The sequence below is a fragment of the Lutra lutra genome, chromosome 12 (assembly GCF_902655055.1).
Source record: "Lutra lutra chromosome 12, mLutLut1.2, whole genome shotgun sequence".
Classification (NCBI taxonomy): Eukaryota; Metazoa; Chordata; class Mammalia; order Carnivora; family Mustelidae; genus Lutra; species Lutra lutra.
The window spans coordinates 68,733,444-68,760,244 of record NC_062289.1 but is presented as its reverse complement, the minus strand read 5'-3'; the positions used below and the strand labels follow the sequence as shown (position 1 = coordinate 68,760,244).

The window sequence follows — 26,801 nt, the reverse complement described above, 5'->3', positions numbered from 1 at the left end:
AATAAATATTGGAACACTACATCAAAAACAAGTGATATATTGTATGGGGACTAACATAACACAATAAAAAATTTTTAAAAATTAGACATTCTAACTGGTGTTAGTGGTATATTGTAGAATTTTTTTACAGTTGCTAATATTTCAAAATATCACAGATTTTTTATTATTACCTGGGATATGTTCATTCTATACTGGTGCCCAGAAGAAATCTTACAGGACATTAAACAAACAAAAAATCTTATCCACTGTCCCTTGGTATGTGACATCAGGTGTGACACATATGAGTCCTTTAGTTTTTTCCTAAAATCTACTGTTGAATTCACTGGACACTTCAGGTGTTACTGTGTACCTTAAAAATAAACCCGCCAGTAGAAAATTATCATATGATTTCACTCACATGTAGAATATAAAAGACAGTGCAGAGGATCATAGAGGAAAGGAGGGAAAACTGAACAGGAAGAAATCATAGAGGGAGACCAGCCATGAGAAACTCTTAAGTATAAGAAAGAAACAGGATTGCTGGAGGGAAGGTGAGTGGTGGTATGAGGTAACTGGTTGAAGGGCTTTAAGGAGGGCAAGCCATGTGATGCAACTAATGAATCACTGAACTCTACATCTAAAACTAATGATATACTATAAGTTGGCTAATTGAATTTCAATTAATTAATTAATTAATATTAATGAAAAAAACCCACTGGTTATTTTTACCTGTGACAATTGGTTTATTGAGGAATTGTAAGAAACATAATCCAGGACAGACAAACTATGGGAATACCATAAGCAATTCCAAGAACAGAGGAGAGGAAATCTCATTTATGAAGCAAAGGCTAAGGGTTGTTATGACCCTAAGGTCCATGGGAGTAAACTAGGGATTCCAGGTATAGTCACTTTTTATAGCTGAATTTTGACAATCTTTCACTGGCTGGGCTGTTCCTGTGGGGAGGAGTAAATACTTATTTCTCTTGAGGAAGTGGCAAGTTAGTGGCTACAGTAGTGTAGACTTGCAAGTTCTATATTCTGTTGGGTGTGCAGTTGAGGAGTGGTAGACATGAAAGCCCCCCCTACTGCTCTCTGAGCTCCATTCAGGAAGTTTGTGGGGTTTTGTTTGTTGTTTGTTTGCTTTGTTTTGTTTTGTTTTTCTTTTAGTAATGTTCATGTTCTATATGTACATTCCTATAGAACAGCATCCTTTCTGAGAGTGAGACCCTACAGAATCATTGGCAGGCTTAAAGGATTACAGCATCTATAAATCAGACATGTTGAGCTGTAGGCACTATCTGGGCTCTCAGGGTATAGGGGCATGGTGAAGTGTATGCCCTGTGACCAGCAGGTGGTAGAATGAGATTATCCTGTGCTCCTTAGACCCCTCATTAGTGCGAACCATTCAAAGGAGACTGTGTCTGGGGTCTAGGTAAGGTGCTTCCTGATGGGAACTCAGCAGCTATGTCCTCTCTGGCCCCACAAAGTCCCGTGAACAGGGGCCTCTGTGTAGTCTCAGCAGAGGCTTCCTCCCAGGAATGTCTTGAGGGATGAAGTCAATGGCTCTCTTCCTTAGCATGTGGTGTGAGCGGAGCTCCAGGACCAAGGCTCAGGGAGCAGCTGGGCAGTCACTGGGTGTACCCCATGTACAGAAGGTGGAGAAGAAAATAGGCCTTAATCAGCCCATATTAGTGTCACAATGAGGGTTTGTGTCCAGACCAGGGCCTTGATATCCATCCTCCTTATGCTCCTGTCTCACTGCACAGGTAGGGACAGATTTCAGGGACACAAGACAGCCCACCATCCTGTGTCAACCACTCTGTCTTAGAGACACCAGGAAATTTACCTTGCTCCTGTGCCATATCACCAATTAGTGTCTGTGCTTGCAGTTTCCATGTCCCAGCCTGTGTCTACCCAGGCACCCTCCCTCTCTGCATTCGGGGTCATCAGCCAGACTCACCTGAACCATGAGCAGGGCTTCAGTGTTGGCAACTATGCTATAAGCTCATTCCAACAGAAGCACAGGAGCCCTCCCCTGTATCTCCTGTACTAAACAGACTCATATAAGCACCAAGTCTCCAGAGTCCCAAGTCACTACTCTGTATCCAAAGATGTCTTGGCCCAAGCAGGCTTCATGGCAGTGGGAGCTGTCACCATTACTCACAGTGTCTCAGACAATGAGAAAGTGAGACATAAATCCCTATGCAGACAGAAAATGGCCATGAGCATTTTTTCAGTGAGAAAGTAACCTGAAGAAACATAAGGAAAGGGGACTCACCTGCAGAAAGATCTGTCCTTAAACAAAGGAAACACACTTGTGTTTCTTGAATAAATGAACACTCTTGAATCAGCCATCATAGGAACATACTGATGGAACAGGTAAAAGAGAACAAGTGTAGATCACCACAGGGTCTGGAAAATGAATAAAGATACCCAGCAAATATTTATCCAAATCAGTTACACAATCTTATTCCATAAAGTGTGACCTTGTGTTACTACTGTTGTATCCACAGCTAATATATTGACAAGGATCCAGGTCACAAACATAGTCAGCTGTCTCTAAAAGAGTACACATGAACTTGTACCAGATCCTACAGACTCTCAATGGCACACCCTCCCTCCACTTCTCTTTGATCCCCTATGCCTCAGGCCTTCAGGCTCTATCTCTGATTCTTTTTTTTTTTTTTAAGATTTTATTTATTTATTTGACAGAGAGAGATCACAAGTAGACAGAGAGGCAGGCAGAGAGAGAGAGAGAGAGAGAGAGAGAGAGAGAGGGAAGCAGGCTCCCTGTTGAGCAGAGAGCCCGATGCGGGACTTGATCCCAGGAGCCTGAGATCATGACCTGAGCCGAAGGCAGTGGCTTAACCCACTGAGCCACCCAGGCGCCCTCTATCTCTGATTCTTGAGGTCTGAATTCATTCTCCACACAGGATTTCAGAGAACACTGAAAATGATTTTTCTCTAGTTTCCTGTCTCCAGGTTCCATATCCAGGGAGGAGAATGACCTCGAAAATAGAACTTCATGCAACCTGTCATAGTCTTCCTCCTGCTACCAAGCCCAGAGTCCGCATTTCAGCTTCCAACATGCCCAGTCAGTCCTCTTTAATATAAAAATAAAAATAATATATTTTTTCTAAAAGTGATGTGTTTATCCACTTTTCAGCATTTGCACATAGACTCTATTGATTTTGCTCCTCCTTCACAATTAGCGGATACTGTAATTATGATGAGGATTGAAAGAATCCATGGAGACAGGATCACCTGCAGATTTGGAAATATAAAATAATTTTTCTTATGTCCCTGTCTCCTTCATACTGAGGGAACTTTTGGGAAAGGAGAACTCTGGAAGCCAGAGAGGAATTAGATAAAAGGGAGGAAATCAGGTACTTTATAGAACTGGCCATGTTTCACTGTGGACCCATCACTGCTCTGGACCTGATCTTCATCTATGTGGTTCTACAAGTGTCAGCACCCCACTCTTGCCCCTTACACAGCCAAGTGAGCTGTGGATACACTCACCATGTGGAGGAAGAGTAGAGCAAAAGTGTGCCCTGATTTGGAAGTTTCTATATGGAGGCACATGGCCTGGCCCTTAAGAAGGAGACAGTGAACAGTAAAGTGGGGAGGCAGGAGTCTCTCTGATAGGTCCGTCACTATGTCACACAATGCTGTGTCTGGGACTGGACACCAGTGGGTGCCACTCACCTATATCTGAGGAGCCAGGGTTGAACAGCACAGGGACTTATCATCTGGAAAGTCCTGTTCTTTCTTTTTCATGACTCGCAACTGTAAACACCTCACCCCCTGACCCCACACAGCCCCTCCCCTACATACTCCCCTTACATGTTCAAACAGAGGGAAACAACCCAGAGTCTATGAGAGGTCAGAAAGCAGTGAGTTTCATTTGCATGTTTGCTCCCTCCCTCTCTCAGAGGATGAAAAAGGGAAAGGAGAGATTAGGGGAGGTTCTGCTCAGCCGCGAGGTCACAGAAGGCAGAATTGATGATGGTCTCCACAATGGTCTGGTACCCTCTCTTCTTTACCCTCCTCATTCACTGCACAGGTGACTGGATGCAGGGACGGGGGAAGAAGCCCTGGGAGGATACATGGGAACTATTTCCTCCTCTTGTCTTCAGAACTGATCATCACTGACTTTGTGTCTCTCCCCCTTCCAGGGTCCTGGGCTGTGCTAACTCAGCCACCTTCAGTTTCTGGGGCCCTGGGCCAGAAGGCAACCATCACCTGCTCTGGAAGCTCATATAACAGTGTGTTAGGTGTGAACTGGTACCAACAACTCCCAGGAAAAGCTCCTAAACTCCTCATATATGCTGGTAGCAATCGACCCTCAGGTATCCCTGACCGATTTTCTGGTTCCAATGCTGGTAACTCAGGTTCTCTGACCATCACTGGGCTCCAGGCTGAAGATAAGGCTGATTATTACTGTCAGACCTATGAACTTAGCCTCAATGCTCACACAGTGCTCCAGGCCTGTAGGGAAGTGAGACAAAAACCTGCTTTCCCACAGCAATGGGGCTCCCTATGCAGCTCGGTACTCCTTTTTTTTTTTTTTTAATATAAACTGGGGTCTGAGACCCACCTCAAGGAATTTATCTACAAAGTCTTTCCACATTCTCTTATTTATCTTTTCCTTGAAGCCTGTCCCTAGGAGCAAAATATTCTGTGATTTCCTAAAGTAAGCACAAATTCCTCAGTTCCAGGGGCAACCTCTCCTGATGAGAGAGTCCATGACAACTCAGGGTAGAAACAGAGTTATAGAATTCAGTTATGTCTGAGTCAGGACACATCAGCCCTGTTCAGTATGTGTCTTGGTACCAACACTTCCCATGAATGATAGACCAGAACTTCATCTATCTGATGGTTAGACCCTCTGAGGATCCTGATCAATCACTGATTCCATGCCTGGCAAAACTGGCTCCCAGATCATCACAGGGCCGAGGTCTAAAAATGAGGCCATTTATCATTTCTTTTCTTGAGACAGCATGTCCGGGCTCATCCAAGTCCCTGATCAATGAGAACTGAGGCCAGAACCCCTTTCTCATCTGCTGGGAGGGGGAGGTCCACAGGCCAGACTGTGTTTTCTGCTTCTGCTATCCCTGTTTTTTGTTTTGTTTTGATTTGTTTGTTTGTTTTGTTTTTTAAGATTTTATTTATTTATTTGACAGAGAGAGAGAGAGAAAGAGAGATCACAAGTGGGGCGGGGGGAGCGGGAAGCAGGCTCACTGCCAAGCAGAGAATCCAGTGCAGGGCTGGATCCCAGGACCCTGAGATCAGACTTGAGCTGAAGGCAGAGGCTTAACCGAAGCCACCCAGGCATCCTACTGCTATACCTGCTTTTGCCAACATGGGTCCATGTTCCATGCAGGGGAACCACCTAGGAGTGAAGGGCTCTCTTTCACACTGTACTTAAAGATACTCACAGTGGCCCCTTCCTACACAAATTGTATCAAAGACACAGAAAGTTTATCTAAACCACTATGTTTGGGCACAGAGTCTCTTTGCACTGAAGTGAATGGACAAGGTGTAGCAGGTCCAGAGTGATGATGTCACTCTTGTACATCATCTGGGGAATCCAGTATTTCCATTCCTGGTCTATTACCTATTTCTAGAAGTATTCATATGTATATAGTCCTCTTAATAGTCTTCAGTAAGAATGTCTTACTGAATGACTTACATCAGTCACCTTTTTGCTCACTGGGGTAATTTCTTCCATCCCGGTAGCACGAGCTCCTGAGTATCTATGGGGAATAATATATTTGGGTCTTTTGAAATAACTCCAAGTCTATTCCCATCATTACTGAGATAGAACCAGTAATTTTCTTATTCACTTCCATTGTCAAATACTTGCAGAAAGATGTTGAATAATAAAAATTAGATCACATTTCCCTGTTCCTGAAGTTGTAGCAATGTCCTCCCTCTAGCCACCCCATTAGCTAATTTCCTCACAATGGAAGTGCATTTTATGTATGTGGAAGAGATTGTGTTATCACAGTAAGAGTATCTGTTTGTTTCATTTTTATGTGGTTTTAATTAGGCTTTGATTCAGCTTAGTCAAAGGAACTTACAAGCCTTAGTGATACCATTTTATTTTCATTTTTTGTTTTATTAATAGACCTTATCTTAGATCATTTTTTAAAATTTTTTTTACTTCTTTTCAGCATAACAGTATTCATTGTATTGGCACGACACCCAGTGTTCCATGCAATCCATGCCCTCTCTAATACCCACCACCTGGTTCCCCCAACTTCCCACCCCCCACCACTTCAAACCACTCAGATTGTTTTTCAGAGTCCATAGTCTCTCAGGGTTCACCTCACCTTCCAATTTCTCTTAACTCCCTTCTTCTCTCCATCTCCCCTTGTCCTCCATGTTATTATGCTCCACAAATAAGTGAAACCATATGATAAGTGACTCTCTCTGCTTGACTTATTTCACTCAGCATAATCTCTTCCAGTCCCACCCATGTTGCTACAAAAGTTGGGTATTCATCCTTTCTGATGGAGGCATAATACTCCATAGTGTATATGGACCACATCTTCCTTATCCATTCGTCCATTGAAGGGCATCTTGGTTCTTTCCACAGTTTGGCGACTGTGACCATTGCTGCTATGAACATTGGGGTACAGATGGCCCTTCTTTTCGCTACATCTGTATCTTTGGGGTAAATACCCAGTAGTGCAATTTCAGGGTCATAGGGAAGCTCTATTTTTCATTTCTTGAGGAATCTCCACACCGTTCTCCAAAGTGGCTGCACCAGCTTGCATTCCCACCAACAGTATAAGAGGGTTTCCCTTTCTCCACATCTTCTCTAACACATGTTGTTTCCAGACTTGCTAATTTTGGCCATTCTAATTCCTGTAAGATGGTATCTCAATGTGGTTTTAAATTGCAGCTCTCTGATGGCTAGTGATGATGAACATTTTTTCATGTGTATGAGAGCCATTTGTATGTCTTCATTGGAGAAGTGTCTGTTCATATCTTCTGCCCATTTTTGATATGATTATTTGTTTTATGTGCATTGAGTTTGATGAGTTCTTTATAGATCTTGGATATCAATCTTTTGTCTGTACTGTCATTTACAAATATCTTCTCCCATTCCATGGGTTCCCTCTTTGTTTTGTTGATTGTTTCCTTTGCTGTGCAGAAGCTTTTGATTTTGATTATTTTAATATTTTAAAATATTTTACATTATCAGTAGCTTTTTAAAAATTCCTTTTAATTTCCATTGTTATAGTCATATTCTGTCCCTTCATCATATTTAATTTTATTTTTGTATACACATGTGTGTTTTTTCTCTAAAATTTTGGAATACAGTTTCTTCTAACAGATCAAAATATACACAAAATCTAACATATGGCTTTGTTTTAGTCTCCAGCCCAATTACATTCTCTTCTTTTTTTTCTTTTTACTTTTTTCAATCAACTTCTTATCCTATCAATTCCTTTTTTAGAGTCTTTTTAAGTCTCCATCTTTACAGTCATATCCCACCCCTTCATCGTGTGTGTGTGTGTGTGTGTGTGTGTGTGTGTGTGTGTGTAATTTTCTTCTTTCTCCTATCTTCTAACCCAAGTTTTGGACATCTTCTGACTTGGTTCTTGTGTATTTTTCTGGGGTCATTTCAATCCATTTAGTATTTTATTCTCTCATTCATCTATTCTTATCTGGATAATGTGACAAGGCAGAAAAACTCACCTTGAAAAAAGAGCAAGAGACAGTACTGATATCTAGGGAATTAATCAATATGAACATTAGTAAAATGTCATAACCAATGTGCAAAATGATGACTATCAAGATCCTAGCTAGACTTAAAAAAAAAGCATAGAAGATACTTGAGAATCCCTTTCTGCAGAAATAAAAGAACTAAAATCTAACCCTAGTTTCTTCTAAGAAGGTACAATAAAAAATGGAAGCTCTTACTGCAGGGATAAATGAGGCAGAAAGACAAATAATAATATCAAAGACCAAATGTTGGAGAATAAATAACCAAAAGAAGAAAGAAAGAAAGAAAGAAAGAAAGAAAGAAAGGCAAACAACTACTAGGCCACCCGAGGAGAATTCAAGAGATAAGTGATACCATAAGATGAAACAATATTAGAATAATTAGGATCCCAGAAGAAGAAGAAAGAGAGGGAGGAGCAGAAGGTATATTGGAGCAAATTATAGTAGAGAATTTCCCTCATTTGAGGAAGGGAACAAGCATCAAAATCCAGAAGGCACAGAGAACCCTCCTCAAAATCAATAAAAATAGGTCAGCATGCCATCATTTAATAGTAAAACTTACAAGTGTCAGTGACAAAGAGAAAATCCTAAAAGCAGCTTGGAACTATAACAATCAGTAGTAAAAATATTAGATTGGCAGCAGACCTACCCACATAGAGACCTGGCAGGCCAGAAAGTACTGGCATGGTATATTCAGAGCACTAAACAAGAAAAATATGCAGCCAAGAATACTATATCCAGTTAGACTGTCATTGAAAATAAGAGGAGAGATAAAAAGCTTCCAGGAAAGGAGAGAGGTGTCACGATGGTGGAGGAGTAGCTGGCTGAGATGACATCAGGTCACAGGAACTCAGTTAGATGGTTATCACCTACAAATCCAACAGGAGATCAAAGAGAAGAAGAGAAGCAATTCTAGAAACAGAAAATCCACCACTTTCTGAAAGGTAGGACATGCAGGGAATTGAATCCAAAGCAATGGTAAGATAGACCATGGGGGGAGGGACTGGCTACTGACAAGTGGTGGAGCAATGGAGCACAAAATCAGAACTTTAAAAAGTTTGCTCCACTAAGGAACATCACTCCAGAGGATAAGTGTGGATGGAACCATCATGAGGACAGTATGGTCTTAGTTCCCCATGGGTCACAGAAGGATCAGGGGTGTCTGAGTGTAGCAGAGCTTGCACATATTAGAGCAGGGAAGCTGGCTACACAGAGTGAGGAGTGAGCTCTCAACTTGGGGTTACCTTAAACTGTAATCCATGGCACAATGAGGCCACTAATCTTTGAGCAGGTACCCCAAAAGTGGCACATCCGGGAAGACTCACCTTCCTTCTCTGGAGGCAGGAAACTTCTGGGTTTGGAGACTTCAAATGGGACAGTGTGCCAGAGACAGAAACAATCAGTCACAGGCCAGGTGAGCTCCAAGCGCAGCTGGAGACTAGGGAGATGGGAATGATTGATGGTTTTTCTCCAAGGGCGCACTGAGGAGTGGGGCCCTGAACTCTCAGCTCCTCCAGGCAGGAGACTGGGAGGCCGCTATTTTCATTCCCGTCCTCCAGAGCTCTATGGAAAGTTTTCAGTGAACAAAGGGTCCCAAGAGTGAAACTGAGCAGATTACTTAGCCCAGCCCCTTGCAAGGGCACTGCAATTCCACTTTGGGCAAAGACACTTGAGAATCACTACAGCAGGCCCCTCCCACAGAAGATCAGTGAGAACATCCAGCCAAGACCAAGCTCACTGATCAAGGAGAACAGAATTCCAGAGGAGGGGAAAGCAAAGCATGGAATTCATGGATTTCTCCCCATGATTCTTTAGTGTTGCAAAGTTAATTAAGTTTTTAAATTTTTTTTAAAGATTTTATTTATTTTTTTGACAGAGAGATCACAAGCAGGCAGAGAGGCAGGCAGAGAGAGAGGAGGAAGCAGGCTCCCCGCTGAGCAGAGAGCCTGATGCGGGGCTCGATCCCAGGACCCTGAGATCATGACCTGAGCCGAAGGCAGCGGCTTAACCCACTGAGCCACCCAGGCGCCCCTAAGTTTTTAATTTTTTTTTCTTATTCTATTTTTTTAACTTTTACTCTTTCCTCTTTTAACATTATTAACAAGTTTATCTTAATAATACCTTTCTTAAAATCGTTTTGAACTTTTATTGTTATATTCATATTTTATACTTCATTGTATCTTACTTTTTTATTCATATAGGGTTTTTTTCATCTAAAAAAATTTGGGATATGACTTCTTCTAATAGATCAAAATATACCATAAATCTAGCACAGGGCTTTGTTCTAGTCTCCAGACTGAGCACATTTTCTCCACTTACTTTTTCTTTCTTTTCCAAACCAACTTATCTTATCAAATCATTTTTTAGATTTTTTTTTAAATTTTCATCTTTACATATTCCATCCCTTCATTGTGTTCACCCTTTGTGTGTGTGTGTGTGTGTGTGTGTGTGTGTGTGTATGTGTGTGTGTGTGTTTCACTCTTTAAAACTTTGGGATGTAGTTTCTTCTAAGAGACCAAAACACACCCAAAGACAAGTGGGTGGATCTGTTCTATTCACCAATCTAACATATGTATGGATGGATTTGAACTTCTTTTTACCCTCTTTCTTCTCCCCATGATTTGGGGTCTCTTCTGATTTGGTTAATGCATATTTTTCTGTGGTCTTTGCCACCATTTTAGTATTTTATTCTCTCATCCATAGATTCTTATCTGGATAAAATGATAAGGTGGAAAAATTCACCACACACACAAAAAGAACAAGATGCCATACTGAAAGCAAGGGACCTAATCAATACAAACATCAAGAATACGTCAAATCTGTAATTCCGAATGACAATTCTCAAGGTGCTAGCTGGGCTTGAAAAGGGCATGGAAGATATTAGAGAAACCCTGTCTGGAGAAATAAAAGGCCTTTCTGGAGAAATAAAAGAACTAAAATCTAATCAAGCTGAAATTTAAAAAGCTCTTATTGAGGTACAATAAAAAATGGAGGCTCTTACTCCTAGGGTAAATGAGGCAGAAGAGAGAATGATATGGAAGACAAAATGATGGAAAATAAAGAAGCTGAGCAAAAGAGAGATAAGCAACTACTGAACAATGAGGGGAGAATTTGAGAGATAAGTGATACCATAAGATGAAACAATATTAGAATAATTGGGAAGAAGAATAAGAAAGAAAGAGGGGGGCAGAAGGTATATTTGAGAGAATTATTATAGATAATTTCCCTAATATGGCAAAGGAAACAAACATCAAAATCCAGGAGACACAGAGAATCCCCCCTCAAAATCTATAAGAATAGGTTCACACCCCATCACCTAATAGTAAAACTTACAAGTCCTGGCAATAAAGAGAAAATCCTGAAAGCAGCCCGGGACAAAAAGTCTGTAACATACAATGGTAAAAATATTAAACTGGCAGCAGACTTATCCACAGAGACCTGGCAGGCCAGAAAGAACTGGCATGATATATTCAGAGCAAGAAATGAGAAAAACATGCAGCCAAGAATACTATACCCAGCTAGGCTATCATTGAAAATAAAAGGAGAGATAAAGGGGGGCCTGGGTGGCTCAGTGGGTTAAGCCACTGCCTTCGGCTCAGGTCATGATCTCAGGGTCCTGGGATCGAGTCCCACATCGGGCTCTCTGCTCAGCAAGAAGCCTGCTTCCCTCTCTCTCTCTCTCTGCCTGCCTCTCCGTCTACTTGTGATCTCTCTCTGTCAAATAAATAAATAAAATCTTTAAAAAAAAAAAAAAGAGAGATAAAAAAGCTTCCAGGACAAACAAAAACTAAAAGAATTTGTAAACTCCAAACCAACTCTACAGGAAATATTGAAAGGTTTCTGCTAAGCAAAGAGAAACTAAAAGTAACAGACCAGAAAGGAACAGAGACAATATACAGTAACAGTCACCTTACAGGCAATGCAATGGCACTAAATTCATATATTTCAATAGTAACCCCAAATGTAAATGGGCTAAATGCCCCAATCAAAAGACACAGGGTATCAGAATGGATTAAAAAAAAAAACACACACACACAAATATGCTGTCTACAAGAAATCATTTTAGAACCAAAGACACCTCCAGAATTAAAGTGAGGGGGTGGAAAACAATTTACCATGCTAATTGATATCAAAAGAGAGCTGGGGTGGAAATTCTTATATCAGATAAATTAGATTTTAAGCCAAGACTATAATAAGAGATGAGGAAGGACACTATATCATACTCAAAGATTTGTCCAAAAACTTCTTGTTGTTGTTGTCTAACAGTTTTAGTTTTAGATTTAATTGTTGTTGTCTAACAATTTTAAATATCTATGCCCCTAACATAGGAGCAGCCAACTATATAAACCAACTAATAACAAAAATCAAAGAAACGCATCAACAATAATACAATAATAGTAGGGGATTTTAACACCCCCCTCACTGAAATGGACAGATCATCCAGGCAAAAGATCAACAAGGAAATAAAGGCTTTAAATGACACACTCGACCAGATGGACATCACAGATATATTCAGAACATTCCATCCCAAAGCAACGGAATACACATTCTTCTCTACTGCACATGGAACATTCTCAAGAATAGATGACATCCTGGTTCACAAATCAGGTCTCAACTGGTACTAAAGGATTGGTATAATTCTCTGCATTTTTTTCAGACCACAATGCTTTGAAACTAGAACTCAACAACAAGAGGAAAGTTGGAAAAAACTCAAATACATGGAGACAAAAGAGCATCCTACTAAAGAATGAATGGATCCTGGCCAAACTTACAAAGAGAGAGAGAGAGGAGAGAGAGAGAGAGAAAGAACCCAGATTAAAAAAAAATCATGAATGAAAGAGGAGAGATCAAACCAACACCAAATAAATAAAAACAATTATAAGAACATATTTTGAGCAACTATACACCAGCAAATTTGACAATCTGGAAGAAATGGATGCATTCCTAGAGACGTATGAACTACCAAAGCTGAACCAAGATGGAATGGAAAACCTGAACAGACCCAAAACCAGTATGGAGATTGAAGCAGTCATCAAAAATCCCCCAAGAAGAAAGAGCCCAGGGCCAGAATAATTCTCAGCGGAATTCTGCCAAACATTTAAAGAATTCATAACTATTCTTCTGAAACTATTCCAAAACATAGAGATGGGTGGAAATCTGCAAACACATTTTATGAGGTCAGCATTGACTTGATCCCAGAACCATTTGAGGGCAAGGAGGTTGTTGCATGTGTTCTCCTTAAAAATTTTGATAGATTAGAGTCTCACACTAAGATGTTTCACCCATTTGGAGCCTATTTTTATGTGTGGTGTTAGGAAATGGTCCAGTTTCATTCTTCTGCATGTGCCTGTCCAATTTTCTAAACACCATTAGTTAAGAGGCTCTCTTTTAAAAATATCTTCTCCCATTCTGTGGGTTGCCTCTTTGTTTTCTTTACTATTTCCTTTGCTGTGCAAAGCTTTTGATTTTGATGAAGTCCCAAAAGTTTATTTTGGCTTTTGTTTCCTTTGCATTTGGAGACATATCTTGAAAGAAGTTGCTGTGGCTGATATCAAAGAGATTACTGCCTATGTTCTCTTCTAAGATTCTGATGGATTCCTGTCTCACGTTGAGGTCTTTTATCCATTTTGACTTTATCTATGTGGGCTTGGGTCAGTGTGTGGGTCATAACCCCATATTTGGTTGACTAGGGAACCATCTGTATCTTCTGCCCCAGAGCCCTCTTTCATCATTGCTGTGACCCTGGGTACATTACTTAATCTCTCCCAGTTTCCATGCCCTGCACCATATAGTCTTGCCCCACAGCCCCTCTCCTGCCAACTCCATGGTGCTGATGTGAGCAGAACAAGAACTAACAGCCTCTACACTGTCAGAAGTCAAGTATGTATGTCTCCAACCATTACTGCTGAGAGTAATGTACTCTGTACCTTTCCTCATTTCACTCTTTCTGGGTCATGTATTTTGGGGCCCTCTAATTAAGTGTAAAATGACCATAATCATCTCCATGAAGAGGGTCCTATTTTGTTACTATTAATTTTCCTTCCTTGTGTAAAAAATGTCATAACAAAACTGGCCTAGTTGCTTTGTCAGATTAAAATCTTTTTGGAGCCTATTTTCCCATCATTTAACCCTCAACCTATTTGTGTCCTGGATGTAAAGGTTGACTCTTGTAGACAGCATTGAGTTCAGAATTTTATCCCATCTGTCAGTCTCTGCCTTTTAATGGAGGGTGTAATCCATGTCAATTTAAATTAATTACTTTTCAGGGAGCATTTAAATGTGTCTGTTTTCCATTTTATATATATATATATATATATATATATATGTGTGTGTGTGTGTGTGTGTGTGTGTGTGTGTGTGTGTGTGTATATATATATATATATATATATATATATATATATATATATAATATGATTTTTTTTTAGAATTCTTTTTTTCTATAAGCATATAATATAATTTTATCCCCAGGGGTACAGGTCTGTGAATCACCAGGTTTACACACTTCACAGCACTCACCATAGCACATACCCTCCCCAATGTCCATAACCTCACCCCCCCTCTCCCAACCCCCCTCCCCCCATCAACCCTCAGTTTGTTTTGTGAGATTAAGAGTCACTTAAGGTTTGTCTCCCTCCCAATCCCATCTTATTTCATTTATTCTTCTCCTACCCCCTTAAACCCCCATGTTGCATCTCCTCTTCCTCATATCAGGGAGATCATATGATAGTTGTCTTTCTCCGATTGAATTATTTCGCTAAGCATGATACCCTCTAGTTCCATCCACGTCGTCGCAAATGGCAAGATTTCATTTCTTTTGATGGCTGCATAGTATTCCATTGTGTATATATACCACATCTTCTTTATCCATTCGTCTGTTGATGCACATCTAGGTTCTTTCCATAGTTTGGCTATTGTAGACATTGCTGCTATAAACATTCGGGTGCATGTGCCCCTTCAGATCACTACATTTGTATCATTAGGGTAAATACCCAGCAGTGGAATTACTGGATCATAGGATAGTTCTATTTTCAACATTTTGAGGAACCTCCATGCTGTTTTCCAGAGTGGTTGCACCAGCCTGCATTCCCACCAACAGTGTAGGAGGGTTCCCCTTTCTCCGCATCCTTGCCAGCATCTGACTTTTCCTGACTTGTTAACTTGAGCCATTCTGACTGGTGTGAGGTGATATCCCATTGTGGTTTTGATCTGTATTTCCCTGATGCCTGGTGATGTGGAGCACTTTTTCATGTGTCTGTTGGCCATCTGGATGTCTTCTTTGCAGAAATGTCTGTTCATGTCCTCTGCCCATTTCTTGATTGGATTATATGTTCTTTGGGTGTTGAGTTTGCTAAGTTCTTTATAGATTTTGGACACTAGCCCTTTATCTGATATGTCATTTGCAAATATCTTCTCCCATTCTGTCAGTTGTCTTTTGGTTTTGTTAACTGTTTCCTTTGCTGTGCAAAAGCTTTTGATCTTGATAAAATCCCAAAAGTTCATTTTTGCCCTTGCTTCCCTTGCCTTTGGTGATGTTCCTAGGAAGATGTTGCTGCGGCTGAGGTCGAAGAGGTTGCTGCCTGTGTTCTCCTCGAGGATTTTGATGGATTCCTTTCTCGCATTGAGATCCTTCATCCATTTTGAGTCTATTTTCGTGTGTGGTGTAAGGAAATGATCCAATTTCATTTTTCTGCATGTGGCTGTCCTATTTTCCCAACACCATTTATTGAAGAGGCTGTCTTTTTTTCCATTGGACAGTCTTTCCTGCTTTGTCGAAGATGAGTTGACCATAGAGTTGAGGGTCCATTTCTGGGCTCTCTATTCTGTTCCATTGATCTATGTGTCTGTTTTTGTGCCAATACCATGCTGTTTTGATGGTGACAGATTTATAATAGAGCTTGAAGTCCGGAATTGTGATGCCACCAACTTTGGCTTTCTTTTTCAATATGCCTTTGGCTATTCGAGGTCTTTTCTGGTTCCAAATAATTTTAGGATTATCTGTTCCATTTCTTTGAAAAAAATGGATGGTAATTTGATAGGAATTGCATTAAATGAGTAGATTGCTTTAGGTAGCATACACATTTTCACAATATTTATTCTTCCAATCCAGGAGCATGGAACATTTTTCCATTGCTTTGTGTCTTCCTCAATTTCTTTCATGAGTAATTTATAGTTTTCTGTGTATAGATTCTTAGTCTCTTTGGTTAGGTTTATTCCTAGGTATCTTATAGTTTTGGGTGCAATTGTAAATGGGATGGACTCCTTCATTTCTCTTTCTTCTGTCATGTTGTTGGTGTAGAGAAATGCAACTGATTTCTGTGCATTGGTTTTATATCCTGACACTTTACTGAATTCCTGTACAAGTTCTAGCAGTTTTGGAGTGGAGTCTTTTGGGTTTTCCACATATAGTATCATATCATCTGCGAAGAGTGATAGTTTGACTTCTTCTTTGCTGATTTGGATGCCTTTAATTTCCTTTTGTTCTCTGATTGCTGAGGCTAGGACTTCTAGTACTATGTTGAATAGCAGTGGTGATAACGGACATCCCTGCCGTGTTCCTGACCTTAGCAGAAAAGCTTTCAGTTTTTCTCCATTGAGAATGATATTTGACGTGTGCTTCATAGATGGCTTTGATAATATTGAGGTATGTGCCATCTATCCCTACACTTTGAAGAGTTTTGATCAGGAAGGGATGCTGTACTTTGTCAAATGCTTTTTCAGCATCTATGGAGAGTATCATATGGTTCTTGTTCTTTCTTTTATTAATGTGTTGTATCACATTGATTGATTTGCGGATGTTGAACCAACCTTGCAGCCCTGGAATAAATCCCACTTGGTCGTGGTGAATAATCATTTTAATGTACTGTTGAATCCTATTGGCTAGTATTTTGGCGAGAATTTTTGCATCTGTGTTCATCAAGGATATTGGTCTGTAGTTCTCTTTTTTGATGGGATCCTTGTCTGGTTTTGGGATCAAGGTGATGGTGGCCTCATAAAATGAGTTTGGAAGTTTTCCTTCTCTTTCTATTTTTTGGAACAGTTTCAGGAGAATAGGAATTAGTTCTTCTTTAAATGTTTGGTAGAATTCCCCCGGGAAGCCATCTAGCCTTGGGCTTTTGTTTGTTTGGAGATTTTTGATGACTGTTTCAATCTCCTTACTGGTTATGGGTCTGTTCAGTCTTTCCATTTCTTCCTGGTTCAGTTGTGGTAGTTTATATGTCTCTAGGAATGCATCCATTTCTTCCAGATTGTCAAATTTGTTGGCGTAGAGTTCCGCATAGTATGTTCTTATAATTGTCTGTATTACTTTGGTGTTCGTTGTGATCTCTCCTCTTTCATTCATGATTTATTTTATTTTATTTTTTTTATTTTAAGATTTTTTATTTATTTATTTGACAGAGAGAGATCACAAGTAGACGGAGAGGAAGGCAGAGAGAGAGAGAGAGGGAAGCAGGCCTCCTGCTGAGCAGAGAGCCCGATGCGGGACTCGATCCCAGGACCCTGAGATCATGACCTGAGCGGAAGGCAGCGGCCTAACCCACTGAACCACCCAGGCGCCCCTCATGATTTATTTTAATTGGGTCCTCTCTCTTTTCTTTTTGATAAGTCTGGCCAGGGGTTTATCAATCTTATTAATTCTTTCAACAACCAGCTCCTGGTTTCTTTGATTTGTTCTATTGTTTTTTTGGTTTCTATTTCATTGATTTCTGCTCTGATCTTTATGATTTCTCTTCTCCTGCTGGGTTTAGGGTTTCTTTCTTGTTCTTTCTCCTGCTCCTTTAGGTGTAGGGTTAGGTTGTGTAGCTGAGACCTTTCTTGTTTCTTGATAAAGGCTTGTACCACTATATATTTTCCTCTCAGGACTGCCATTGTTGTATCCCACAGATTCTGAACCGTTGTGTTTTCATTATCATTTGTTTCCATAATTTTTTTTCAATTCTTCTTTAATTTCCTGGTTGACCCATTCATTCTTTAGAAGGATGCTGTTTAGTCTCCATGTATTTGGGTTTTTTCCAAATTTCCTCTTGTTATTGAGTTCTAGCTTCAGAGCACTGTGGTCGGAAAATATGTAGGGAATGATTCCAATCTTTTGATAACTGTTGAGACCTGATTTAGGACCAAGAATGTGATCTATTCTGGAGAATGTTCCATGTGCACTAGAGAAGAATGTGTATTCTGTTGCTTTCGGATGAAATGTTCTGAATATATCTGTGATGTCCATCTGGTCCAGTGTGTCATTTAAGGCCTTGATTTCCTTGTTGATCTTTTGCTTGGATGATCTGTCCATTTCAGTGAGGGGAGTGTTAAAATCCCCTACTATTATTGTATTCTTGTCGATGTGTTTCTTTGATTTTGTTATTAATTGGTTTATATAGTTGGCTGCTCCCACGTTAGGGACATAGATATTTAAAATTGTTAGATCTTCTTGTTGGACAGTTCCTTTGAGTATGGTATAGTGTCCTTCCTCATCTCTTATTATAGTCTTTGGCTTAAAATCTAATTGATCTGCTATAATGATTGCCACTCCTGCTTTCTTCTGATGTCCATTAGCATGGTAAATTCTTTTCCACCCCCTCACTTTAAACCTGGAGGTGTCTTCGGGTTTAAGATGAGTTTCTTGTTGGCAACATATAGATGGGTTTTGTTTTTTTATCCATTCTGATACCCTGTGTCTTTTGATTGGGGCATTGAGCCCATTAACATTCAGGGTAAGTATTGAGAGATATGAATTTAGTGGCATTGTATTGCCTGAAAGGTGACTGTTATTGTATATTGTCTCTGTTTCTTTCTGATCTACTACTTTTAGGGTCTCTCTTTGCTTAGAGGACCGCTTTCAATATTTCCTGTAGAGCTAGTTTGGTATTTGCAAATTCTTTCAGTTTTTGTTTGTCCTGGAAGCTTTTAATCTCTCCTTCTATTTTCAATGATAGCCTAGCTGGATATAGTATTCTTGGTTGCATGTTTTTCTCGTTTAGTACTCTGAATATATCATGCCAGCTCCTTCTGGCCTACCAGGTCTCTGAGGTTAAGTCTTCTGCCAATCTAATATTTTTACCATTGTATGTTACATACTTCTTTCCCAGGCTGCTTTCAGTATCTTCTCTTTGTCACTAAGACTTGTAAATTTTACTATTAGGTGATGGGGTGTGGACCTCTTCTTATTGATTTTGAGGGGGGTTCTCTGAACCTCCTGGATTTTGATGTTTGTTCCCTTTGCCATATTGAGGAAATTCTCTCCAATAATTCTCTCCAATATACCTTCTGCTCCCCTCTCCGTTTCCTCTTCCTCTGGAATCCCAATTATTCTAATGTTGTTTCGTCTTATGGTGTCACTTATCTCTTGAATTCTCCACTCGTGGTCCAGTAGCTGTTTGTCCCTCTTTTGCTCAGCTTCTTTATTCTCTGTCATTTGTTCTTCTATATTGCTAATTCTTTCTTCTGCCTCATTTATCCTAGCAGTCAGAGCCTCCATTTTTGTTTGCACCTCATTAATAGCTTTTTTTATTTCAACTTGGTTCGATTTTAGTTCTTTTATTTCTCCAGAAAGGGCTTTTATATGTCCCAAGAGGGTTTCTCTAATATCTTCCATGCCTTTTTCGAGCCCGGCTAGAACCTTGAGAATCGTCATTCTGAACTCTATATTTGACATATTACCAATGTCTGTATTGATTAGGTCCCTAGTCTATGGTACTGCCTCTTGTTCTTTTTTTTGTGGTGAATTTTTCTGCCTTGTCATTTTGTCCAGTTAAGAGTATATGAAGGAGCAATAAAATACTAAAAGGGTGGCAACAACCCCAGGGAAATGTGCTTTAGCCAAATCAGAAGAGATCCCAAATCGTGAGGGGGGAGAAAGGGGATAAAAAGAGGTTCAGAAAGAAAAAAAAAAAGAAACAATAAAAAAGAAAACCAATAAAGAAAACCTATAAAAAGAAATATATATATATATATATATATATATATATATATATATATATATATATTAGATAAACTAGTTAAAAAACCTTAAAAAAGAAAAGGGTAAAAGTTTAAAAAGTTTAGCAGAAGAAGAGAAAAAAAATTGAAAAAGAAAAAAAAATTAAATTAACTGCATGGCTAAAGAATCCTGGGATGAAAGCCATGAGTTCCGTGCTTTGCTTTCTCCTCCTCTGGAATTCCGCTCTTCTCCTTGGTATTGAAACTGCACTCCTTGGTAGGTGAACTTGGTCCTGGCTGGATTTCTTGTTGATCTTCTGGGGGACGGGCCTGTTGTAGTGATTCTCAAGTGTCTTTGCCACAGGCAGAGCTGCACCGCCTTTACCCGAGGCTGCTCTGAGTAATCTGCTCAGGTGTGCTTTCAGGAGCTTTTGTTCCCTGAGCACTTTCCATAGAGTTCCGGAGGATGGGAATGAAGGTGGCGGCCTCCCGGTCTCCAGCCCGGAGGAGCCGAGTGCCCGGGGCCCCACTCCTCAGTGCGCCCTCAGAGAACAGTGCCCAGTTACTCCCGTCACCCTGGCCTCCGGCCGCACTCTGAGCTGACTGAGCCTGCGACCCATTCAAGGTAACCCCGAGCTGTGAGCTCATTCCTCAGCTCTGTCTGTGTAGCCAGCTTCCCCGTTCTAATACCTGTAAGCTCTGCGACACTCAGACACCCCCGATCCTTCTGTGACCCTGCGGGACCTGAGGCCATGCTGACCCTGCGTGGGATTTACCCCCGTTAAGCCTCCGGAGCGATGTCCCTCAGCGGAACAGACTTAAAAGTCCTAATTTTGTGCTCCATTGCTCCGCCGCTTGCCGGGAGCCGGCCCCTCCCCCCCGTGTTCTATCTTCCAGTCGCTCTGGATTTATTTCTCCGCCAGTCCTACCTTTCAGAAAGTGGTTGATTTTCTGTTTCTAGAATTGCTGTTTCTTCTCTTCGATCTCCTGTTGGATTTGTAGGTGTTTGCAATCCTCAGATAAGCTATCTAGCTGATCCCCCGCTACCTGAAGTAGTCTCAGCCTGCTACTTCTCCACCATCTTGACTCCTCCCCTAAATACGATATTTTTAAAAAAGAAAAGAAAAGCAATAATGAAGACATGTGGGAAATATATATATATGTAATAAATAACATATATAAACAAATAAATATATAATAAATAAATATATAAATATATAAATAATATAAATAAATATAAATAAAGTTTTTTCATATTATATATATATATATATATATATATATATATATATATATTTCCCATATGCCTCCAATACTGCTTTTCTTTTCTTTTTTAAAATATTTAATTTTAATTAAGTAATTAATTAATTTATTTATTTATTTGACAGACAGAGATTACAAGTATGTAGAACAGCAGGCAGAGAGAAAGGAAGAAGCAGGCTCCCCATGGAGCAGAGATCCTGATGTAGGGCTTGATCCCAGGACCCTGGGATCATGACCTGAGCTCATGACAGAGGTTTTAAACCACTAAGCCACCCAGGTGTCCACTGCTTTTCTTGATGTTATGTCCCAGAGTAGTAACTAAATCCCAATACTGTTTCCTTTCCTCTATATTCTGGCTTATATTCTTTATAGCTTTCCTGGGCATTAGAGTTACCTCTTTGTTTATAAAATTTCATTGGATTAATATCAGATTAGTTTCCAAGGCATACAGAAACTTTAGTTGACTGATGGCCCTTCCTTTCCCCAACGTTGCCCTATATACTACATTTCAGCATTTTGACATTGTGAGGTGATCAACACCAATTTATATTGACTTATTGTAGTCTTCTTGTAAATGAGAAGAAAATATTTTTTTTTCCTTTAAAGTCAATTAAAATATAATTAATCATTGGTTTTTGATATAATGTTCAATGTTTCATTAGTTCATCGGTTTTCTTGTAAATGAGAAGAATGTTATGTTATGTGTTTATTCCATATGCATTTTATGCATGTGTGAATTTAGACTTGCTTATATAGTCATCTCTGTGACTATTTCTCCATGGAGAATTGAGTTACTCTGTTGTCTTTTCCTTTCATCTTGAAAGATTCTCCCTAATATTTCTTGCAGGTGACAGCAAGGGGTTCTCTCAGGTTTTGTTTATCAGGGAATGTCTTGGTATGTCCTCGTTTCTGAAGCATGTCTGTGCTAGATGCTCATTTATTGCTTGACAAATTTTCTCTTGCAGAAGCGTTCATGTGTCACCATGCTGCCTCTGTGGTTTCTGATTGAAAATTAGTCATTCACCTTATTAAGGAGGCTTGGTACATGATGAGATCCTTTTCTTGCTGATTCCATGATTCTGCTTTTGTCTTTGGCTTTGAACCATTTTACTATGCGATGGATTTATCCTACTTCATCTTTGTTGAACTTCTTAAATTTTGAGATGAATGTTTTGCGTGAAATGTGGTGAGAATTGGGCTATTATTCCTTCATGTATTCTCATTATCTCTGTCTTTTATTTTTCTGGGAACTGTTTTGGTTCCTGTGTTGGGATGCTTAGTAGTAGGACACAGGTCTCTGGGACTCTGTTCATTTGCCTCCCCTGCTCTTAGTTTTTTTAAAATTTGCTGTTCACAAGACTGAATGTCAGGTGAACTATCTTCAGATTTGCTGGTTCTGTTTTCTTCCCATCCAATCCACTGTTCAGTCCTTTTCCAGATGTAAGTTGTCACCCCAATTTATATATGAGAGCTGTAGGCCACAGTAGCTATAAGCATGTTCTTGTTTAGAAAGTAGGTCTTTGCAGAGATAATCTAGTTGAGCTACAGTTACACTGGATGAGGGTGGGGCCAACTCCAGTGGCTATTGTCCTTTCAGGAGCAGGTAGGTTTGGACACAAAGAAAAGGGAGGGGAGGCCAGGGAATGACAATGATGGCGGCACAACAGGTGTAGGCCAAGGGAAGCCCTGAGTTTCCAGAAAATTCCAAAAGCTAGAAAAAGGCAAAGTCAGCTAATTTCTTAGTTCTTTCACAGGGAGAAGAGCCCCTCCTACAGCTGGACTTTGCTGTCAGCCATCTACCAGGCAGGCCTAGGTCAAGAAAGCAATCTCACTTCCTTTCTCTCTCTCTACCTACCTCTCTGCCTACTTGTAATATCTGTCTGTCAAATAAATAAAATCTTAAAAGATAAAATAAAAAGAAAGCAATCTCAGTCCTGCCTTGCCAATACTTTTCTGTACATAGCCAGACTTCCTTTTTTCCCTTGGAGATCTATTATCATCATCATCATCCCAGGGGCAAAGGAGTAGATACTGGGCTTAAGATAATAGAACATGGCAACCCTGGAAATCAGATTCCTATGCTTTCCCAGGTTTGTTGTTACTGTTTTTTTTTTTTTTTAATCATTGTTCTTTTCTTGGGAATGACACTTCTGAACTACTTTTCCAAGCCTGTAATCTCACTCATGGGTGACTACTGTAGGCCCTGCTTGGCAGCTGGGTGGTCCCCAGTGGCTGAGTAGAGACTAAATAAGTAGCCTGGAATTCAGGAGTGGCTCAGCCTATCATGAGGGCTCTGCAGGCATGTGGGGCTGTGTCTTCCACACTGAGCTGGCAGCTGATAATTCTGGTGAAACCCTGCCTGTCTGCTTGTGCTGATAATTCTGGTGCAACCCTGCCTGCCTGCTTGTCAGCCAGAGGGGCCAGCGTGCAACCTTCCCAGGTCTCTCCTGAGCATCCACACAGCTCTGCACTGGTACACATTCCAGATTCCTGAGAAGTAGGAGTTTCTCCAAGCCCCTGTGGAAACCTAACTGCTCAGATCGTCTTTTATGGTTTTTCTTAATCTATTGTTTGATCCAATTGTTGTCTCTCCTGTTAACGACAGGTTGAACACTATCTGTATTTTGTTGTTGTTGTTGTTGTTTTACGTCATTTTTTTGCCAATTTGCCAGGGAAAGGCTTTTTATTCTGGGCAGGTTCCAAGTCAGATTAAATATAGACCATTGAATATATGGGTCATGGAGACCCATCAGATGGGCCCACAAGAGATCTAGCTCTTAGAAGGGAGGCATTGAAAATTGGAAGGGGAGGTGAACCATGAGAGACTATGGACTCTGAAAAACGATCTGAGAATTTTGAAGGGGTGGGGGGTGGGAGGTTGGGGGCACCAGGTGGTGGGTATTGTAGAGGGCACGGATTGCATGGAGCACTGGGTGTGGTGCAAAAATAATGAATACTGTTATGCTGAAAAAATAAAAAATTAAAAAAAAAAGAAAAAAGAAAAAAAATCTTTAAAAAAAAAAAAAAAAAGGAAGGGAGGCATTGAGCCACTCCAGCCCTGCTGTGCTCCCTCCAACAGCTGCCACATTGTTCACTTTCAATGTGAAAGTGGCGCTTAGTTTTCTAAACTGCCCTGGAGACCTGCAGGGCTGGGACTGAGACCAGGGCAAGATTCAACCACAGAAATCTCATGTTTGTAACTGTGATTCCACTGTTTTGGGGGTTTTGTTTCCTGGAGTTGACATCCCTTCTACTGCTGCAAGTTCTAGTTCATTGTCAGAGCTCTGAAAATATGGATGGGAGTGATTTTTGCCAGTTTCCTTTGTTGCTTTTTTAGAAGAGTGGATTTTTGGAGGTCTCTGAATGCAATTGTCACTTTAGTCAGTCACTGCATCCTATTCTTTTGAATATTCTCAGGACATGCTCATGACTGATGATCCCGGGGTCAACAGAACTCGGATCTCAGATGAAACTCTTCATGCAGTCATGTGAGAGTGTTAGGTCACATCTATGGCATTCAACATAAAAATATAGGTGAGTATCTGTTTAAAAGAAGTCTTAGGGGCACCTGGGTGGCTCAGTGGGCTAAGCCTCTGCCTTCGGCTCATGTCATGGTCTTAGGGTCCTGGGATCGAGCCCCACATCGGGCTCTCTGCCTGCTTCCCTTCCTCTCTCTCTCTGCTTGCCTCTCTGCCTACTTGTGATCTCTGTCTGTCAAATAACTAAATAAAATCTTTAAAAAAAAAAAGAAGTCTTAAAAATCCTATACTGAATGTTATGACCAAAGCCCTCTAGATGATAGTGACAATATCTAACCATTGAAATTACACCGTTAGACAGAGTTTTGTTGTGTTGTATCCCTCCTCCAACTTAAAAACTTTTTAACTTATTGTAAGTACAATTTTAGAGCAGTGCTGTTTGATGCTTTGTTTTTGTATGATTTTTTTTGCGGTATAGATTTATTTAATTCATCCTAAGAGTCAAAGAACTATTTTGGAATATATCTGAATAACTATTTCTGTCCATTGATGTTTCTTCAAATATTATGTTGATAAGCCTTACACTTTATGGGAAACAAACAAGAATGCATGCAGAGATTCTAAGACATGATGTAAAGCTTGCAGTCATTGTAAATCCACATTGTATCTTTCAAATACATTCAAAATTGTCCCCAATTGTCCAAAGGCTCTATCTAGCCATCAAGAAGATTTGGCTAATGTTTGTCCTCCTGTTTTCCTGGAGACCATTGTAAATATCAGTATCATTCAGATGTGTGTGTGGCATGTGGTTGGGGAGGACTTGAATTGTCATAGAACCTCATGTCATGGAAGTCTGAGAGTCATGACAGCATTCTTGTGGATTTGGATTGACTCTGCACCCTGAGTTCCACTAAGCATTATACACATCCTACAGTTTTCTTCCCCTTCCCACCTCCTCAAACTTTCTTATCCTCCTGATTCCACCCATGAGTTGTTTCCTAGGCAGGAGACATCCTCTCCCCTACTGGCTACCTCAGTTATGAACTAGGTTGTACCCCAATTACCCTGCATGTGTTCCTCAGATGGGGACTCAGTCACCACTCTCCCAGAGAGCAGCCGGAGATTAACTGGTTCTGAATTATGCCCAGGTGATCTGTTTCAGTTATCTCCCAGTGGGCTAAATTTTTATTGTGTATCATCCCCAGAATAATTAGGATTAGTCCCTTGTTACCCAAATTGAAGTTTCAGGGGCTTTACAGCATTTGTTTCATGATTGACAGGAATTATGTACAAATAAAAAGCCTACTTTGGCTATTTATACATCATCAGCTTATGGCAAACATCAGAGGAAATGCTAAAATGCCAAAGCACACTGCATGTTAAATTTGGATTCTTGATATTGATTTGATTATAATTAAATCTTTTTACAAAATGTGTTTCAAAATAATCAGCTCTAAGAGTCATAAATAAAATGTCCATTTTGACAGAACATCAGAAATCCATCCACTGTCATCCATCATAGACTATAAGATACTCTTAATATCTTTATCTGTATACACATCACCACCAAGAGAAAAATCCTCTCAAAGCCATAAACTAAAATCAGTTGTTATATGACATTTGCCAACATAACAGAGATTAGTTGATAATATTATTCAAAAATTAAATTCTTAAAAGTATACATTTTAATGACATAATTAATAAAGCTTTATATAACTGTTGGAAAATGATCAGTGTAGATATCATTGGGTAAAATGGTATGACTGCATTACCTAAAGAAGCAAAAAGATTGTTTTGTAATGTGTAAATTTATGCTGTTACTCCTGTTTGTTTTTTTTTTTTTCAATCCTATTATGTTTTTTAAGCCATAAAATATTTTAAAGTAAAACACGTTGTATTTACTGCCTGGAACTGCCTATTACTTCCGGTGTTTTGCTGAAGGGGTTCTGAATTTTCACTTTCCAGGAGACCACACAGCATATGGCCAGTTCCACAGGGGCTTACAATGATGTGGCCCCCTGCATGCCAGCTCAAGTGAGTGGATGGACACGGGATGAAACCAGCAGAGAGGATTTGGGTCCAAACACACAGAGTGCACATATTGACCTCAGCAGCCAAGAGATTTCTGCCCAGCTGTGACCTGCCTCAACTTATGAGTCGTGTAAAGACACCTCCTGTGTGCAAGAGTAGCCTAGCCCTATGACCTGCATGCACGCCATGGGAGGCCCCATTCAGTGTTGGGGAGGATCCACTGTTCACATAGAACTACCTTCATTGCAGACCGGAAACTAAGGATGGAGAGCAGAGGAGAGAGAGGTCAATGCATGAAATGCCTTTAAAATCTGAAATACAGGAGAAATCCACTGTTTTTGAAGAATATTTTTCTGGCCCCAGCATAAAAGGAAACTTCAAAATAAAATTAATGAAAAT

General features: G+C 40.1%; 1 gene segment (V, D, J or C); it reads left to right on the top strand.

The window, feature by feature from the left end:
• The first annotated feature begins 3,922 nt into the window (after positions 1–3,922).
• LOC125081784 (immunoglobulin lambda variable 1-40-like) lies at positions 3,923–26,510 on the top strand. The segment is given in 3 exon segments: positions 3,923–4,045; positions 4,158–4,480; positions 26,337–26,510. Coding segments are annotated over 3 exon segments (558 nt in total).
• Positions 26,511–26,801: the final 291 nt, after the last annotated feature.